The 18,691-nt window shown below is 37.5% G+C and overlaps 2 protein-coding genes across 15 annotated transcripts in view; one reads left to right on the plus strand and one right to left on the minus strand.

Moving 5' to 3' along the window:
• The first annotated feature begins 39 nt into the window (after positions 1-39).
• Positions 40-12,602, plus strand: tubgcp4 (tubulin gamma complex component 4). The gene is made up of 18 exons (XM_079865142.1): positions 40-174; positions 504-632; positions 724-846; positions 932-985; positions 1,507-1,563; positions 1,663-1,742; positions 1,839-2,040; positions 3,846-4,011; positions 4,099-4,223; positions 6,127-6,177; positions 6,258-6,363; positions 6,459-6,566; positions 6,656-6,800; positions 7,005-7,182; positions 11,372-11,506; positions 11,589-11,705; positions 12,136-12,275; positions 12,353-12,602. The coding sequence occupies exons 1-18, from the start codon at positions 97-99 to the stop codon at positions 12,363-12,365; spliced, it is 2,007 nt and encodes a 668-aa protein (XP_079721268.1). The 5' UTR covers positions 40-96; the 3' UTR covers positions 12,366-12,602.
• Positions 12,586-18,691, minus strand: part of tp53bp1 (tumor protein p53 binding protein, 1) — a 29,227-nt gene continuing 23,121 nt past the window's right edge. For all 14 annotated transcript variants that reach the window (XM_079865123.1, XM_079865120.1, XM_079865131.1 and 11 more), the window contains 4 exons: positions 16,366-16,460; positions 16,087-16,283; positions 15,022-15,158; positions 12,586-12,866 (listed from right to left, as the gene is read on the minus strand). In XM_079865123.1, coding sequence (XP_079721249.1) covers positions 12,685-12,866; positions 15,022-15,158; positions 16,087-16,283; positions 16,366-16,460 — 611 coding nt within the window. In that variant the 3' untranslated portion in view covers positions 12,586-12,684. The remainder of the gene's footprint in view (positions 12,867-15,021; positions 15,159-16,086; positions 16,284-16,365; positions 16,461-18,691) is intronic.

Genomic DNA, 18,691 nt, shown 5'->3' on the forward strand with positions numbered 1-18,691 from the left:
ACTGCAAAATAATGATGAGAACGTATTAACTTTACCTGTATTTTTATTATCGTGTGTTTTATTTGAATACGCTATTTGACTAGCAGCGTCGGTAAAATGATCCATGAGTTGCTTCTGGCTCTCAGTGGATATCCTGGGACCATATTCACTTGGAATAAACGGAATGGATTGCAGGTATTTTATACAGTATCTGTCAGTGATGCATTTAATAATATATCTCTATTACAGAATGAATAATTTGCATCATGGCTGTACGGAAACAGGAAAATAATTTTTAACTAACATGTCAGTAGTTTTTGTTTCACATTTATAAAAAAATATCCCTTAATGTTGCAATGCATTTACATTGAATAACGTTACCTAGAATACCACGGTAAGATAATCCATAAAAAGGTATTACAATGGTGCATGCATGCTCCAGACATGGGATACCATGTCAAAAAAGCTGTACTTCGTTGGTATGCCAGTATAAAATAAGTTGCATCAAGTGTTGTTAATCACAGGTGTCCCAGGACCTTCCATTCCTCCACCCCAGTGAAACCAGTGTCCTCAATCGGCTCTGTAAAATGGGCACTGACTATGTGCGCTTCACAGAATTCATAGAGCAACACACGGGTCATGTCCACCAACAGGTAATCATATCATATTCTTCATGCATTCATTGTGTGTCAAGGACATGATCAGATCGAGGCAGAAGTGTGATTTCTCCTCCATGTCTCACAGGAGCACTACTCCAGCCAGCCGAGTCAGTCTGGGCTTCATGGCATTTATCTGCGTGCGTTCTGCACTGGGCTGAACTCTATGCTGCAGCCCTATCGACAGGCTTTACTGGACCTTGAAAAAGAGGTTGTACATTTGGAGTTTACATTTGAAGTCCTTTTAGGTCCATATTTGCAGATAATATTAAACTATTTAAATTTTTTTCTTACAGTTTCTTGGTGATCCACACCTCTCTATTTCTCATGTAAACTACATGCTGGAACAGGTAAAGAGAATGCTTGACTTTTTACACCTGATCCACTGAAATATGTGGAATTATCTTACACTACCGTTCAAAAGTTTGGGGTCAGTAAGATTTTTTTCTATTGTTGTATTTAAGGAAATTAGTACTTTTTTTCAGCAAGGATGCATTAAATGACTGTAAAGACGTTTAGGGTATAAAGTTACCAAAAAAAAATCTGATTCAAATAAATGCTGTTATTTATAATAAAAAATCCTGGAAAAAATGTATCACGGTTTCCACAAAAATATTAAGCAGAACTATTTTCATCATCAATAAGTAATGGCTGCTGAAAATTAAGCTTTGCCAACAAAGTGATAACATTTCACTAGATTTTTTGTATTTTTGATTAAAGCATAAAAGATTTTTATAAATCTACCTGACCCCAAACTTTTGAACGGTAGTGCATACAGTGGTTTAATTCATTACATAAATCCAACTAAGTCCCATATTTTTAATACAGACATTGAGTATATATCTAACTTGCAGTTTATTCTGTTGTTCAGTTTCAGCTTCTCTTCCCATCTGTGATGGTTGTTGTGGAGACCATCAAGTCTCAGAAGGTTGGTAACTAGAAGAGTGCCACCTGATTGCGGTAAATGATTAGAAGACTGCATGGTTGGAAATAATAACCTTCTGAAACTTTCCTCTTGTTTCAACAGATTCATGGCTGCCAGATCCTAGAGTCTGTGTACAAGCACAGCTGCGGAGGACTGCCTCCTGTCAGGACGGCCTTAGAGAAGTGCGCTCTCAAAAACCCTACTAAAAACCCCTAATGCTTAAACGTAAGACACATAATTCTATTTTTACTGCTCTAATGGTAGTGTCTGTTTCGCAGGATTCTTGCAGTGTGCCATGGCGTGATGTATAAGCAGCTGGCTGCGTGGATGCTGCACGGGTTGCTGCTGGATCAGAGTGAGGAGTTCTTTGTCAAGCAGGGTCCCAGTGCTGGCGGAGCCACAGCTGCGCAGGAGGAAGAGGAGGAGGACCTGGGTATCGGAGGGCTGAGTGGAAAACAGCTCCGTGAGCTGCAGGATTTGGTGAGCGACTAAGGACGCATTTACTCTACATGGTTCAAGTGACCCAATTCCGATTTTTTACAGATTGGATATGACCCACGAATGTGTAAGCAGGAAAAAAGCACATGGATTTTCTCATTTATATGTGGAAATAAATCTGATGTGAATCAGAACATGCATTTGCGTCTGCCGTGTAAGCGGACAGATCGGATATTCCCCTGTCAGTGCGAGTCATACATGATGCCACAGTGAATGACTTCAACAGGTGGACACCGACCTCGATCACATGACTTTGTTTAATGACGCAATGAAGGACGAAAGCTCAACCCCTGTTTTGCTGACCTTTAAAGATGGTGCGGAAAGCAAAAGCACTATGTCCACTTCGGCTTGTTTCGCCAAGTTTACAGTGTAAATGCAAATATTGAATATGGGTCACTTTTAAAAGATGTAATTTGGTCTTAAAAAAATTGGATATTGGGCATCAAGACTTGCAGTGTAAATGCGGCCTAAATACCTGAACAGCACTTCCTGAGATCGTGTGTTTCAGGCTGGGTCATGTGTCTGAATTGTCAGGCTCTAAACGTAAACTTCCATATAAATGAACGCATGGAAGGATGAGAATTTTTTTTCTTCTGGCCCAAAAGTTTTTTTTTGTTTTGTTTTTTTTACTTGTCCTGAGAATATTTTCAATTCAATTTAATATATTTAATATTGTCATAGAAAAGTTTTCTTTACACAAATATTTTCCCCCAAAAAAAAACCTCCAAACAGCCCCTAGCAAAACTATAATGATCAATTTTTATCTTAGCAATGTATTTTTATATATATGTAAAAAATATATTTCTATTTAATATTTTATATTAAATTAATATGATCAATTTTCATTTAAAAGTTTGGTTACACTTTACAATAAGGTTCCATCTGTTAACATTAGTTAACTAACAACATTTACTACTAAATAATTAAAATCAAAAGCTGTATCTGTTCATATTTTTATTTCTTTAAATTCATCAAAAGAAGGGGTAAGCAACATAAAAAGGACACATGAAACCAAAATGCGATGTTTAAATATTTATTAGGAAAACAAAATTAACACGTATTATTAATGGAGAAACAAGAAACAAAAATAATTCACAATGCAAATAAAAGCTTGTTTGCCAGTGAATATTTCCTCTTCCCTACCATGCTCCGCTTCAGCGTCCTTTTATACTCAATCAAGAAGCGCAGACAATGAGACGCAGATGCGCAAGGACGGACCTAAACAAACACATAACAGAGTAACACTAACACATGTATTACTCATTGTTAGTTAATGTTAGTGAATGCATTAACCAACGTTAACCAATGGAACCTTATTGTAAAGTATTACCAAATTTGTTTTTACATATTATTTTTTTCATTAAAAAAAGTCAATTATTCAATAAATATAAATAATAATAAAACAGCATTAATTAACATTATAAGCTTTTTCTGGATGCAAAACATTAACATTAACAGTTCTTGAAGGTTTGTTACAAACGCTGATTTTTGCAAAGCATTATAAAATGTATCCACTTCACACTTATAAAATAGATGCTCCCTGGCAAAACATCTACTATAATGTGATGAAATATTTGCTATTTTTATGTTATGTTTAAAACATAATCAAAATACACAGCTGCCTTTAAACAGCCATCAATAGAAAAAGATTGGCAGCGGAATGGTGTAGTTACTAACCAGCCAAACTCTGTCGGCTTGTGCATGAATAGAAATTTAGCATTTTTTTTACTGGCTGTGATTTATTATAACAATTTATACATTTTCTGTTCATTACTGTCCCGCCGTAGAGACTGATCGAGGAAGAGAACATGCTCGCACCTTCTCTGCAGCAGTTCTCCTTGCGTGTGGAGATGCTTCCCTCATACATCCCTGTTCGAGTAGCTGAAAAAATCCTCTTTGTTGGAGAGTCAGTGCAAATGTTTGAAAACCACAACCAGAGTCCATCCCGAGCTGGTGAGTGAATGAGCGTTTTTGCGTCTGTTGTTCAGGTGTGTTCGTGGTGGTTTTGTTTCGTAACGCTGCCCTCATGTGGTTGCTCAGGGTCTATTCTGAAGCATCAGGAGGACATGTTTGCAGCAGAGCTCCACAGACTCAAACAGCAGCCTCTCTTTAGTCTGGTGGACTTTGAGAATCTTGTGGATGGCATTCGGAGCACAGTTGCTGAGGTTGGTCCAGTAACTAAATTGGTTTTTAAAGCTGAATCCCAAAATGTGAAACATGTCTATAACATCTCTGGGTCATATTTCACAAGATGAATGAAACCCATTTTAAGCCATTTTGACATTATTTTCATTAGAATTATTACTTTCAAATCAAAGTTTTTAATGTTATGATTCACCTCATTACTGATTGGCTTGGTTCACGACGTATAACTCTTTAACAAAGACTTTTTTTAAATCCCTATGGGAGAAATGAATGGAAAAAATTCTTCCGGAACCAGTGCAGCTGAAAAAAGTATTTCTGTAATGTGAAAAAAACTACCATAAGGTCCCATTAGTTAACAAATGGATTAATGAATTAACTAACAATGAGCAATACATTTGTTACAGTATTTCTTAATCTTTGTTAATGTTAGTTAATATTAGGGGTGTAACGGTTCACAAAATTCACGGTTCGGTTCGATACGATACACTTTTGTCACGGTACGGTACGGTTCGTTACTTTTTCGATACAGCAAAAAGAAAGAAATGGCAGAGAAATTTCCTTGATTTAATTTTTTTAATTTTTTTTTTAATTAAAACTAACAAAGTATGATTTTTTTTTTACTTTGAGCAATTCTGGAGCTATAATTGACTCTTCTTAGGAGCATAAAAAACAAAACAGCTTCTTGGAAAAAATGAAATGTAATATTGTAGTAGGCTAGTTATAAACAAAGGTTTATTTTAGTTCAGATTAACATTTGAGGGCAGCAATTGTATTTCATAATGTCAAAATAAAACCGACGTAATGTTACTTGAAGTCATTATAGCCTACTATTCCTGCCAAACTTCCATGGTTATAGTTAGTGCCATTTACTACAGTAAATCCATGGTGAATGTTGCAGATCTGGACACTGGATAGTTCATTCATGGCACAGTGTTTCTTCCTGGCTTCCACGTCAGCGCTGTTTGATCCGTTAATAACGGATAAGTGAGAATGTTTCTCACTAGATCTCGCAGCAGTGTTAGCCTATTACTTCAGTGGTGAATTCAAATGCTTTCTTTACTGGATCTATTATTAGCGCTGTGTAGTAACAGTGTCGCTTGATCAAGATAGGCTCGCGCTGCTTTGGTCCAAACTGATAAACGGTACTGGCTTCAACCACACAATAACGAGCAGTTTCGATGTTGGGCAATTTGATGTTGGGCAATGTTGTGGTCGCGCCGGCGTCTCTTACATTATGAGCGCGCTTGCCACACGCAAAGCGCCTACATTTGAAATAACGAAATTTAGGTCGGCAGGAAAAATGGTCTAACGACCCGTTTTGTTTGAAAATGCGTACAGAAAACCGAACCGAAAGCCTCGTACCGAACGGTTCAATACGAATATGTGTATCGTTACACCCCTAGTTAATATTATTTAGAATGGATCTGAGCTAACATGAAACTTAATTCAAATCAAAATCAAAACTTTCGATTTTAACAATGTATTATTAAATGTTGAAATTAACATTAAAAATGTTAATAAATGCTTTAAGAAGTATTTTTATTGTTCCTATTAACTAATAGTTAACTAATGTTAACAAATGGAACCTAATTATAAAGTGTTACCAAAATGGTTTGAAATTTAAATTTTGAAAATATAGTGTATTGTATTAGTAAAGAGAATCTAAAAGATGATTAGATCAATGGCAGAGCTCCTCCAGTCATGGAAAACGTGGAAATATCAGGAAATTTTAACATTGTGATTTCACGCCTGGAAAATTCATGGAAACTTGTACAATGTAACAAAGTTACATTTTTAAACCTTAAAATCGAACTTTTCTTCAAGGTGAAAAATTAGCATATTTTCGTGAGATTCACACACACTAATAGCTCTTCAAAATATCAGTTGGTGTCCAGATGAAATTGTGTTTGTCTTTTCTTGTAGCACTTATGGACTTTGATGGTAGAGGAATCTGATCTTTTGGGGCAGCTTAAGGTAAACAGAGTGATTTGTTGATGGTACGCTTTTGCTGGCCCACTTTTGCTTTCACAATGAATGAGTTGTTGCTGTTTTAGATCATAAAGGACTTTTACTTGCTGGGGCGAGGTGAACTGTACCAAGTCTTCATTGACCTTGCTCAACATATGCTGAAAACCCCACCATCTGCTGTTACTGAACATGGTATTGATTCATTTTTCTTATAACGCATGAAATCACCCTCTTCAAAATTTTCCATCCTCTTCATTATTCCTCTGATTTTGCTATTTTTGTTTCAGATGTCAATGTGGCATTTCAGCAAGCAGCTCATAAAGTGCTGCTAGACGATGACAATCTTTTGCCTCTCCTGCATCTCACCATAGACTACCAAGGGAAAGAAAGCAAAGGTATTGCCTAACGACTAGCATTTTTAGCCCTCACCAACCCTGTGTCCGCATATTAAATACTTCACATAATTGTATAATTACGCTCGCAGAGGCTTCTGGGAATCGAGAGGGCACCACTCCTCCACAGGAGAGTTCTCCTCGTGAGGCTCCGCCCACTGGCTGGGCTGCGCTGGGATTGGCTTACAAGGTTCAATGGCCCCTGCATATTCTTTTCACTCCTGCTGTGTTGGAGAAGTAAGCCGTTGTTTTATATTGGCCATTTAATATTATTATTCCATTAAAGTCCCCGTGAACCGGAAGTTGCAAACGACACGGATTAATTGTTTACCACAAGACTAGTAATATGCGCTAACAAAGTAAATAGGGTCAATTTTGATTTCATGGGGACTTTAAGCAACTGTATGAACACCACAACGGTTAACCCTTGCTTTATTTCAGGTATAACGTAGTGTTTCGTTACCTTCTGAGTGTGCGTCGTGTCCAGTCCGAGCTGCAGCACTGCTGGGCCCTGCAGATGCAGCGCAAACATCTTAAATCAAACCAGACGGATGCAGTTAAATGGAGACTCCGCAACCATATGGCCTTCCTAGTGGACAACCTTCAGTATTACCTTCAGGTTACAACTTCATCTCTTTGGATATTTTGCTGATGATGTGAAAAAACGTGCACTACTGTTTAAAGGTCAATAGTACTTTTTTTTTTTATGTATTTGAAATAAGTCTGTTCCCTGAAGCTGCATTTAATTTATATACAAAAATATAATTATATTATTTTACTCCTGTGATGGCAAAGCTGAATTTTCAGCATCATTACTCCAGTCTTCGGTGTCACATGATCCTTCAGAAACCATTCTAATATGATGATTTACTGCTCAAGAAACATTTCTTATTATCATCAATGATGAAAACAGGTGTGCTGCTTATAAAAGAACAGCTTTTATTTGAAATAGAAATCTTTTGTAACATTATGAAGGTCCATTTGATGTTTTTTTGCCGAAGTATTAATTTTTTTTTACTGATTCCCAAAGTAAATAAATACTAATAGGTCATTAGAAGGTGTTACCACTATTGGGACCTATTAAGATGTCAGCATTGCATCTTTATAACAAATACCCCCTATTAACATGATAAAATAATGAAAACAATTAAAAAATATATTTGGTTTATCCATTTAAAAACTTCCATGGCCCAGTTTCACAGACAGGGTTTAGATTAAACCAGGGGCCTGTACCATGAAGCCGGTTTAGGTGGCTAGCCAGCTATGTTTCAGTTTAGTTTCCGCCAACCCTGGGTTTTAGGTACTATGAAAGTAGCTCGGCTTTAATCGGTGTTCGTTGCCATGGTATCTTACGCTGCACGGCTAACCTGCTCCGGGGCAGGTTATGTTCTGGATTCAAGATCTCAGACTGAAGTTTGACCAATCAGCTGAGAGCAAAGAAACATATAGGTGACGTAACTTATTCCCAGTGTCTGTTACAATGGCTTCACTTTTTCTTCCAAATCCTGTGGACATCTCAGCGCAAATTGTTAGACGAGCACTTCGTAGAGAAAGAGTTTTTAGCATCCCCTTGCCTTTCCTGATAGTTAGTTGTATGAAAAAGATACCGATTTTCCGCGGAAGGAATGTCTTATCTTTGCGAACTTCTTGAGCCGCACATAAAGAATTTAACACGTCGAATTCATGCACTTACTGTACCGCAAATGGAATTGCGTTAAGTTTTTTTTTTTTTTTTTTGCAAGTGGTACATACTTGCACGGTGGGTGACGCACAGAAGCTAGGGGAAAACACGGTTTGTCGAACCATTCGCAAGGTCATCTGCAGGAGTACATGAATAGTTTCATTAATAGTGTTCCCCGGACATTTATCGACAATATCCATAAAAGAGGGCTTTTATAAAATTGCCGGTAAGATTGATAGGGTGACGTCACATGAACACTTTTTTTTTTTTTTTTTCATAAAGCAAATTTCACAAATGTAGCCTACTATACAATATAATACATGTTAAGAATTATTTTAAATCTTTTTTATTATTATTCTGTCAATCTTATGATAGGATTCCCTAGAGTCATTGCATGTATGCAGTCTATTGCTCCAGTCTCCACTGCTCTAGGGGAACATGAGGCAGATTATGTTAATAGGAAGTCCTATCACAGTCTTAATGTTCAGAGAGATGATGTGAATATGTGAGATGATTATTTTCTGTGAGATGAATCTTTAAATTAATAGTAACATTAACAGATATAATAATGATCTACTAAACATTTCATCTGCAGACGACTTGTGGTCATGAACATATGATCACAAGTTTGGATGCCAAATGGCCTGGCTCCAGTGCTTGACTCACGAATTTTCCGTGATTCTGTGTTGTGTCAGCGCTTTGAGGAAAGCAAGTTAAATTTGGTACAGTACAAAACACTGTTAATTTGAACTGAGATAGAAAAACCTACACAATAACCCCCTATCATGACCCTCAGACAGGGCCACAGCACCGCTTCAGTGTGGCCCTCAGTAAAACCAGAGTTAAGATATGACCTTTGGCATCCTAAAGGCACATTTCAACTGTGTTCGGCCTTTAAGAGTCACCAGAGCGGGCATCACAGATAGTGTCTGCATGTGCCATTCTGCACAATATAGCCACCAGTAGAAAGGAGCAAGAAACACCACAAAACCAGCTTCTCCCCGATGAAACTGACCCGATCACACTTGACCACCCAGCTGGTGCAGATGTAGATGCAATCACCATACAATATTACACTTAATAAAAGCATATTGAAACTGCAGATAGGCCTCAAACTGTTTTATTGGTTTTGTGGGATGGGAGGGAGAAAGAGAGCAAGAGAAAGTTGCATTACTAAAGTGTTACTTTGTTAAATAAGTTCACATACTGAGAACAGTTTTATCCAGCTATTTGATCTCCAATTTTTTTTTTTTTTTTTTTTTGGAGCCTCCTCAGCTCACAGTCCAGCTCGAGTCCCCTTTATTGAACAGTCTAGTTCAAGACTCCTTTAGTGTGCAGTCTAGTTCGAGTCCCCTTTAGTGTGCAGTCTAGTTCAAGACTACTTTAGTGTGCAGTCTAGTTCAAGTCCCCTTTAGTGTGCAGTCTAGTTCAAGACTCCTTTTGTACAGGGCCCTAACTGAGTCTGTTTCCTCCTGAAACATAATTCCACCACAAACATTATCATTACAAGTTTTCTGGAGGCTCAAATAAAAAAAAAGTTCCTTGACTTCCTACAAACACAGGACTGACTGTAATTTGTCAAGGGTTTTAAATCCTTACCTTGTTCACATTTCTTCTGAAGCCCATTTAGGTAGTAGAGGCCTCAGTTTCTGGGGCAGGTTGTGAAAAATCCTACAATAAAAGATGTGTAAGGGCCAGTCCCTTAATTATGCCACACATTCAAATGTTTGCCATAATAAAAAGCCCAGTGCATTCACCTCAGCAACTGTCTGAGAACACACAGACAGAGTGTCTTCATCATTTCCTCCACCCTAATAAATAAAAATAGGCCAATGTAAAGCATAACTGTTGTAAAGCAGGTTATGTTTGGTGTTCGGTCTGCTGCATACTGACCTCTGTGTGGGAGACTGTGTATGTGTGCTGGCTTCAACAGGGACACTGTATTTCCCTCTACTGCAGAACATACAGTCAGCCATATTTAAAACTTAAAAAAAGTAGTAATGTATCACACACGTACCCAGTGTTATTGCTTAGAGGAGCCAGCACCAGGGTCAGACTGTACAGCACCTGTAATCCCATCCATAATCGTCCGTCCCTTATTGCCTACTCAGAGCCAACTCCTCCGCCAGTGTATTCTGGTTTTCTGAATTTAACTCTTTATTTCTGTTTGCTGCAAACAAGTGTTTGTGATAAAATGTTCACAAAAATAATAAAAGGTTGTGGTAAATACTCACCACTTTGAATTATATTTTTATATTTTGTCTTTATCTGCTGCCAAGAACATTTGGAGTTGGGGTTGCATCAAAAAAAAGAAAGAAAAAAAAAAGAATATTAATCTCTTAGTACATACATGCACATTTTTTATATATTATAAAAATAGGCTATAGGCTATATTACACGTATAGGCTACACATACATATATACATAATTTTACATAAATATAGAACGTATTTGTTTAACTTACACATTAACAATCAGCAATCTTTCTCCAACAGTCTTCTCTTGCTTTGGCAGCAAAGAACGTATTGTTTCGAGGTTGAAATACATATTTAAATTCATCGTAATTCTGAATGATTATCTCTTGCTCCTCCGCGGAAAAATATATCGCTCTCGCTCTACCCGCGATTGGTTGTTCAGTGTCGACGTCACTCTTTTATGTGCACGCGCGCGTGGAGTAATCATAGCTTAAGATCAAAGCCTGAGTTGACAGAGAAAGTCGATGAGCTGCATCATGGTACCAATAAAGCCTGATTGCATCGGTTTGGTTTTGTCAACTCAAAACTAATCCTGTAACCCCGAGTTTGTTCAGCGATCTTCATGGTACAGGCCCCTGGATTAGGGCTTCATTCAATTAGGACATTTAAGTAGATTTTATAAATGTGACTTAGAAAAAAACAAACATTACTGGTGTGCATCTTGAGACAAAAAAATAACAATGGGACTGACATATTTTAAGATTTTGTTTACATGCACACAGATTCCCCAGAGACAGTGTACCATCTGGACACTAAATAATATTTTTAACATACTAATGCTAGCATACTGTTTGTTGTTTAGTATGCAAACTGAGACCAAGCTGAAGAACAATGAATATATTTTAATATTATTATTTTGCATTGTTTTTCAGGTGGACGTTCTGGAGTCTCAGTTTTCGCAGCTCTTACAACAGATCAACTCCACACGAGACTTCGAGAGCATTCGATTGGCCCATGACCATTTCCTCAGCAATCTTCTCGCACAGTCTTTCATATTGCTCAAGCCTGTGAGTGTCCAGAACAAATCTCTGTGTATCCTAGATTCTGTGTTCTGCTTTTGGTTAAATATTCACTTTATTTCTCTCCCAGGTGTTTCACTGTTTGAATGAAATTCTGGACCTGTGTCACAACTTTTGTTCCCTGGTCAGTCAGAATCTTGGGCCTCTGGATGAAAGAGGAACAGCCCAGCTGGATATTCTTGTGAAGGTAGCTTTGCTTGTGGGAATTGATTTTGAAATTATTCCTAATGCAAGATTTTATGCGTATTTATGGAAGTCAATTTCTGTCACATAAGAAAAAAAAAATGCTTTGGTAAATCATAAATAGAAATTGAGATATAATCTGAATTTGAAATTGACAGTCAGAATTATAACCAGTTGAAATTGAGTTGGAGTCAATGAGTTGAAACGGAGATAAGTGAAATAGTCAGAATTAAATTCAATTTAAAAAAATAATTATGATTTGAGTTTTGAGGTTTTTTTCTTGTGTGGCAGAAATGGGCTTCCATAAATTCTTCCATCTGTAATAATTTCAAAATCTTCCAAATCAAGACTTTGTCACGAAATTGATTTACCAACATGTTTTTAATGTGGCAGAAATGGCCTTTGATAGATATTGCTGTACTTTTACTTCCCAGGGATTCAGTCGTCAGTCGTTCCTGCTCTTCAAGATTCTTTCCAGCGTTCGGAACCACCAGATAAACTCTGACTTGGCACAGCTGCTGTTACGACTAGACTACAACAAATACTACACACAGGCAGGAGGCACGCTGGGAAGGTAGGCTTGAGTGATGATGCAGTGCTTTAGTCAGCTGATTCATGCAAAAATGTAACGTGTTGTTCATTGTTCTGCAGTTTTGGCCTATAAAGTGGAGCCTGAGCCTGGAGAACCTCACACAATGGTGCATTTCATCTTAAAACATGGCCAATACAATACTTGTTGATTTGTGCATTAAATTAATATATGATAGGGCTCCCTACCCTATGCCATTTTACAAAAAGTAAAACTATTCCTTGACATGAACAATTAAAACCTGTAAATACCACGTGCTTTGTAATCTCTGTTATGAAATAAAACCGACAAGTGAAACAATCACGATTTCTTTATTTAATAAAAACTATGTACAGTAAAATGCATGCACTAAAACATTTAAAAGACACGCGAGACGACACCAGAGGACGGTGGTTTACGTAGACGGGTTGTGACAGAATTCAGAATTGCTGTCATAGCTGAGGCACTTTCCACAGATCAAGCTCTGAATCAGCCACTCCAGAGAGACGACAGGCATGTCCGGCGCCACACGTTTCAGTTCCTCAGAGGCACGTGCAGATGCTGTCACTGCCAGGTCTAACTTCATGTTTGTAACGTCTGTTGATCACAAAATTGACAGCATTATTCCATATGCTTTTCTAATCACTTTGCCACCAGTTTTTTGCGCATACTTAAAAGGTACACTATGTAGCTTTTGTTCAAAATTTAATGAGTGAGTACATCAGAAGTGCAGAGTCCGCTCTTTGGGTCATGGCATGCCATTTTGCACGGTCGAGCGCACTGTTCAGCAAATTACACCCAAACAGTGCGCTCGTGCAAAATAGCATGCCATGATCGGAAGAGCAGACTCTAGGTTACAGGATGAGGAAGAATATAATGAGCGGTTATATCATGAATCCATCTTTCAAACCATGTTTTTGTCTTATCCTGAATCAAGGTTATTATAGGTTTGCATTTTTAAATGAGTATTTATTTTAAAATTGTAAAATTTCCTATATATTTCAGTTAAGTTTTAGTTAGTTTCATTAATGGTTTGTTAGTTTTTATTTTGTGAACACATTTCTATTTTAGTTTTTATGTTTAGTTTCAGTTTTGGTAACTATAGTTTAGCAGAGTTAACAGAAAACTTTCACTTTCCATGATTATTATGATTATTCTTTTATGGTTATTTTTATGATTAATCCCTTCAAACATTATTCTTGTATTGATCCATTTATGTTTTTTGTCTATTGCATCTTTTAATATCATTTACTCATAGTTATAGTCATATTCATGTGTTCTATTCAGACCAGACATTTAGTTTACTTCTACTCTGACAAATATTATTTGTGGGCTAGACATGCTATTTGTTTTTCTCTGTTTTCTGAGTGTGGTATCCTGTGTAATATGTGTGGTATCTTGTTAAAGTCCGCGTGAACTGGAAGTTGCAAACGACTTTTCTCCAGTGTTGTGACGTATTTCCCAGTGAAAAGGAATATTGAACAGAGGGCAGGGTTTTACTCCAGCGCTCCTCCTCTCCATCTCTGCTCATAACAGACTAACGGTTTGAGGGGAGTGGTTAAGCGTTTCCCAACCCAAGCCGTCAAACCTACATCATCAGAGAAGGAACGCCATTCCAGACCGGAAGTAACTTTTTTTAAAGATTTTAAACAGACTTTGATTAAAGATTACGACGGCAAACAATTTTTTTCTGTGTATTAACTTGCACGGATTAATTTTTCACCACAAGACCAGTAACCTGCGCTAACAAAGTAAATAGGGTCAAGGGAGGAAGGGGAGGGGCCAGATAGCCCTTGAAACGAAGATTTTTCGGGACCACACTTCAAACGAAGGGGTATGAGAAATGTACCTGCATACACCGGCTACAGAGGCAACATGACTGCCAATAATCATTTTCTTTATGTCACATTCAATCTTGTGTTCATATTTACGGTCATGTTCTTCAAAGAAACTGTTGCAAAAAAAAAAAAAAAATCGCTAAAGTTCGTTAACAATATGACGTTAACAGTAAAAAGCAAAAGTTTGAAGCGAAGTGGACGGGCGAATGAAAGCGAATTCGCGTCCACCGCGCCGCGCTAAACGCCTCATTCGCGCGTAAACGCGTCTTAACATTGAAATCACTCGTGCCAGACGCTCTATTTGCGTTTGGTGTGAACGCAGCATTAGGCGTCGAAGATATCGTCATCTCCGTTGTTTTCTGCGAACTTCAGAAGAAAAATGCAAAAAATAGCTGTAACTCACGCAAGACTACAGCATCTTGGAAGTTTGTGATAAACATTGGCGCATCTCCTGTGACGTAGGCGCTAGCAACGAAGTATAATGACGTGTAACGGTGTAGTAGTGGTGTCCCATTTCTCAGGGGAATATTTTCACCCCTACGCCTTCCGACTCTGTTTCAAGGGGCAAGGGTAAGGGGTAGGCGAAGGGGTATAAAATAGAATTGGGATTGGGCCTAAGTCTTAGTTTCAGTTTTCGTTAATGAAAATAACCTTGTCCTGAATCACTATGATACGCCTATATTAAGTTTCTATTGGGACTATTTTAGACCTGGCGGGACGACAAATGCTGCGGAGTAGCCCAGTACCTGCGTGACTCGTCATATACAAGAACAGAAAAGTAGCTCCAGCTACAATGTTCTTCCACAAGACACATGCAGTTTTGTTTATTAACCACTAGAGTGCCAAAAGTTACATAGCGTACCTTTAAAGCTACATCTACATTTTGCTAATAAACTAAAGGTACCGTTACCCACCAGAAATGTCTTGATTTTCTTTATGGTGATGAACTTTTGCTGCACCACCCATGGAAAGCAAAGAGGTCCACAGATCCACACGATCTTCTGATATCAGCATCACCTTCAGTGCTTTAAAAGGGTTCCCACGAGGATGCCTGAGGACAGGGAACACAAGAAAACACTTAATCACAAAAGAAAATTCAAGCACCTAAGGCTTTAAGCAGCCAGCAAAAAATTAAATGTATTCAACATTTGTTTGTAGTCTGATAAAAATTTAAAAAGCATCTGGATTTTACAAACCCAAGTTCATATATGTGATAAAACAAATTATTTATGTGCCTTTCTCAAACTCAAAAGCAAAATATCACAAAACATCTACATACATATAAAAGTACAATAGATAAAAGAAAAATCAAAACAATCATACAATTATATATTCAGATCAATAGAGAAATAAACAAGTCCAATAATCCCTATAAGTGAGTTTAAAAGATTTTTTAAAGCTTTTCAGTCTGAATTCGATTAGATTTCCAGTCAATTTCTCCTATCATTTAGGAAATGACAGTTTAGTCATACACAAAGGGCAGTGTTGTCTACAGCTGTGTAGGAATTGTCTTATTTACATTATTTAACAGTGACAGTAAATGCATGAGCAGTTCAAAAACATTAAATGTGTGAAATTCAGTTTTAAGAAATTTCTAGTTTTCAGTGCTCTTTTTACAATCAGATACTCTCTCAGGTGTCTTGGCATTATTCTCTTACTGGTACACAAGTCCTTGAATGGTCTCACGCCATCTTATCTCTGGATCTCCTGACTGAGTATCAAAGAACGCTGAAATACACTAGTTAAAGGCTAGAATAGTTCTGAGGTCTAGATTAAAACAAAGAGGAGATTGTGCAGTTGCTGTAGCTCCCAAACTTTGGAATAGCTTGCCTCCATGCATCAAAATCATGGCTTTTAACCAATGGCTAACAGTTTATGTGATTTATTGCTGTCTAGTTATGAAAAGCACATTGGTCAACATGTGTTGTTTTAATTGTGCTATATAAAGACTGTCTCATCCAAACAAGACAAGCTCCTACCACTCCACAATGCATCCCTCTGGCCCCACACCAGCAGGAAGTAGGTAGTTCCTGTAGTTGAGCAGCTTTTTCTCCTGGCAGCAGTCCTTCACCCACATCTGAGACACACAGGGAACTCCACCTGCCACACACAGCAGGTACTTCCTGGTCCGACAGTGCTGGTCGGCAATCAGCAAGCTCTGATAGGCTGCTTTACACTGACGATGCAGAAAACACACGAACATAAAACATGCAGCTCTTGCAGGAGAGAGAGGAGCTGTTTGAAATATATGAGCTCACCTGTTCTTCGTTAAAATCAAGCAGGATCATTCCTCCTCCCGCCTCCAGCTGTCTCACTGTATAGAGCTTGTTATATGCGGCTCTCAGCACACAGTCTAGCAAGAGACAAACTACATGATCACAGTCCAATACAAAACAAAAGGTTCTGGACTATAGTATGTATACTATACAGTATACATGTAAGCACAACGCGAAGCTGTGATTTATTCATGAAACAGCACTAGCCTCGAGTACATAAGCTTTTATAAAACGGCTACCACACAATACAAATATTAAAGCCATAAAATATGTATCTATCACTATAGTAAATAGTAAAATCACTAAAAGCCTTTCTTCTGCTGGAAGAAAAAAAAAGTCCCTGACCGTGAATGGCAACAGAAGTTACATTATTATGGCAGATGGAAGCAAAGACTGTCTTTATGAGTGAGTCAGTCAGTAGAGAGGAATTTTATAGTGAAAAGACTGAAACTTGCTGTGAACACAGAGGAGCAAGATGCAACTGACAAATGCTTTGACTAGTGCTCAGTCAGGGCACAGGAAAACCCATTAACTGTTAAAAGGACAAGATATCACAGTGGACATTCAAACTGATTTTTTATTATGAACAAAGGACTGACCTGAACGAAAATGCTGTATCTAAATGCAGGCAAAACACTCGCTCACTCAATCTCTCTCTCACAATATTCTACTCTACAAAATACAGTAAGCTTCAATGAACAATATCAATGAGGACAAACATGTTTACATGGCTAAGAGTGTTGTATAGTGATACACAGAACCGTTGGGTAAAGCGGTCATAGCTGTGTTTTATAATGAATAAAACACTATACACACACACTACCATTTGAACGTTTTCTGCAGTCGTGTCATATTATCCTCCAGATATCATTCTAATATGCTGATTTGGTGCTCAAGAAACATTTGTTATGCTGCTTAATATTTCTGTGGAAACCGTGATATATGTTTTTTTCAGGATTCTCTGATGAATAGAAAGTTAGAAAGAGCAGCATTTATTTGAAATAGAAATGTTTTGTAACATTATAAATGTATTTACACTTTTGATCAATTTATCCTCGCTGAATCAAAGTATAAATGTCTTTCCAAAAAAAAAGTATTTTTGACCCCAAGCTGTAGAATGGTAGCGTATAATCGTACCGCAAATTCGAGTTAAAAATAACCAAGCCGTTTTTTCCCACGTTCCATAATACATAATAAACAGCAATGCCTTAAAATTATTAGCAAATTAGCTACGTTTAAATGAACACGTTTTGTTCAGAATGATTTCACTGATGAATCCGAACAATAGTGTTTACATGAACGCTAAATAAAATGATCAGGTTGATGTGCGCGTTTGGATTCAAAATGGAATTTAATCTTTTGACATGCTTTAACACTGCACGAATACAGAATTTCACGCCGTTGTCACAACATCCTTTTCCGTTTTAAAAAGCAGAATTAATATTTTAATAATAGCACATTAAGCTTATGATGCTTATATCCATCAAACAGTACAAATGCCCCTTCCCGTGGCCCAATCAAGGCATCTTACAGATGAGAGTCCGAAGCAAGGAATGCTGGGACGACATTCTTCTGCAGCACTTCACGCTTCAAGGAGAATTGTAGACTGACATGACAGACATTTGTGACACTATATTTGAACTCATGTTAAACGTATGTGCAAACGAGTTAAGATTTAATTTAAATAATTTTAGATTTGTTAGGGATTCATTCACCTTTGAAACTGCTATGATATATATGAATGCCATGATTATCCCGCATTTTACATATATTGTTTGACAAGCTGGGCACAAGCCAACAAGTCTACAATGAGGTCACTTGAAAGTCTTTATAAACATACTCTTAAAGTTTTAGTTCAGAAACCTAATAATTTTCACACTTGTCAAATTTTAAATACCCATAGACTTCTGAGTTGAGAAAACTTGATCATTTACAGTAATCTTTGTCTAGTCTATAAGATATTGCATAGTACGGCCCCACCTCCACTGAAGAGATTTGTTATGCAGAGAGCAGGCACTCATGTCATCAGAGGTATCACAAGAGGGGACTGTATCATTCCCACTCGAAAAAGTGCCTTTAGTCAGTCAGCGTTCTCTGTAACAGCAACTAAACAGTGGAATCTATTGCCAAGGATAAGAGAAACAGACACTTATCGTTCTTTTACTGGTCAGCTTAAGAACTGGCTAATTGATAATCAGATATGTGCACATTAGACTATTGACTGTCTACTGAGAATTGTTGCTTGTTAGCAGATTGTCTTGTGTCAGACTTTGAAATTTCTTATTATGTTTTAGCCTATAGTGTGTGC

This window comes from Squalius cephalus (assembly GCF_949319135.1).
Source record: "Squalius cephalus genome assembly, chromosome: 3".
Lineage (NCBI taxonomy): Eukaryota > Metazoa > Chordata > Actinopteri > Cypriniformes > Leuciscidae > Squalius > Squalius cephalus.

Coding starts and splice junctions, on each gene's coding strand:
- tubgcp4 (XM_079865142.1), top strand. CDS start 97: ATGATCCATGAGTTGCTTCTGGCTCTCAGTGGATATCCTGGGACCATA. Junction 1,564..1,662: donor AGACCATCAAGTCTCAGAAG/GTTGGTAACTAG, acceptor TTGTTTCAACAG/ATTCATGGCTGCCAGATCCT. Junction 11,507..11,588: donor CTTTCATATTGCTCAAGCCT/GTGAGTGTCCAG, acceptor TTTCTCTCCCAG/GTGTTTCACTGTTTGAATGA.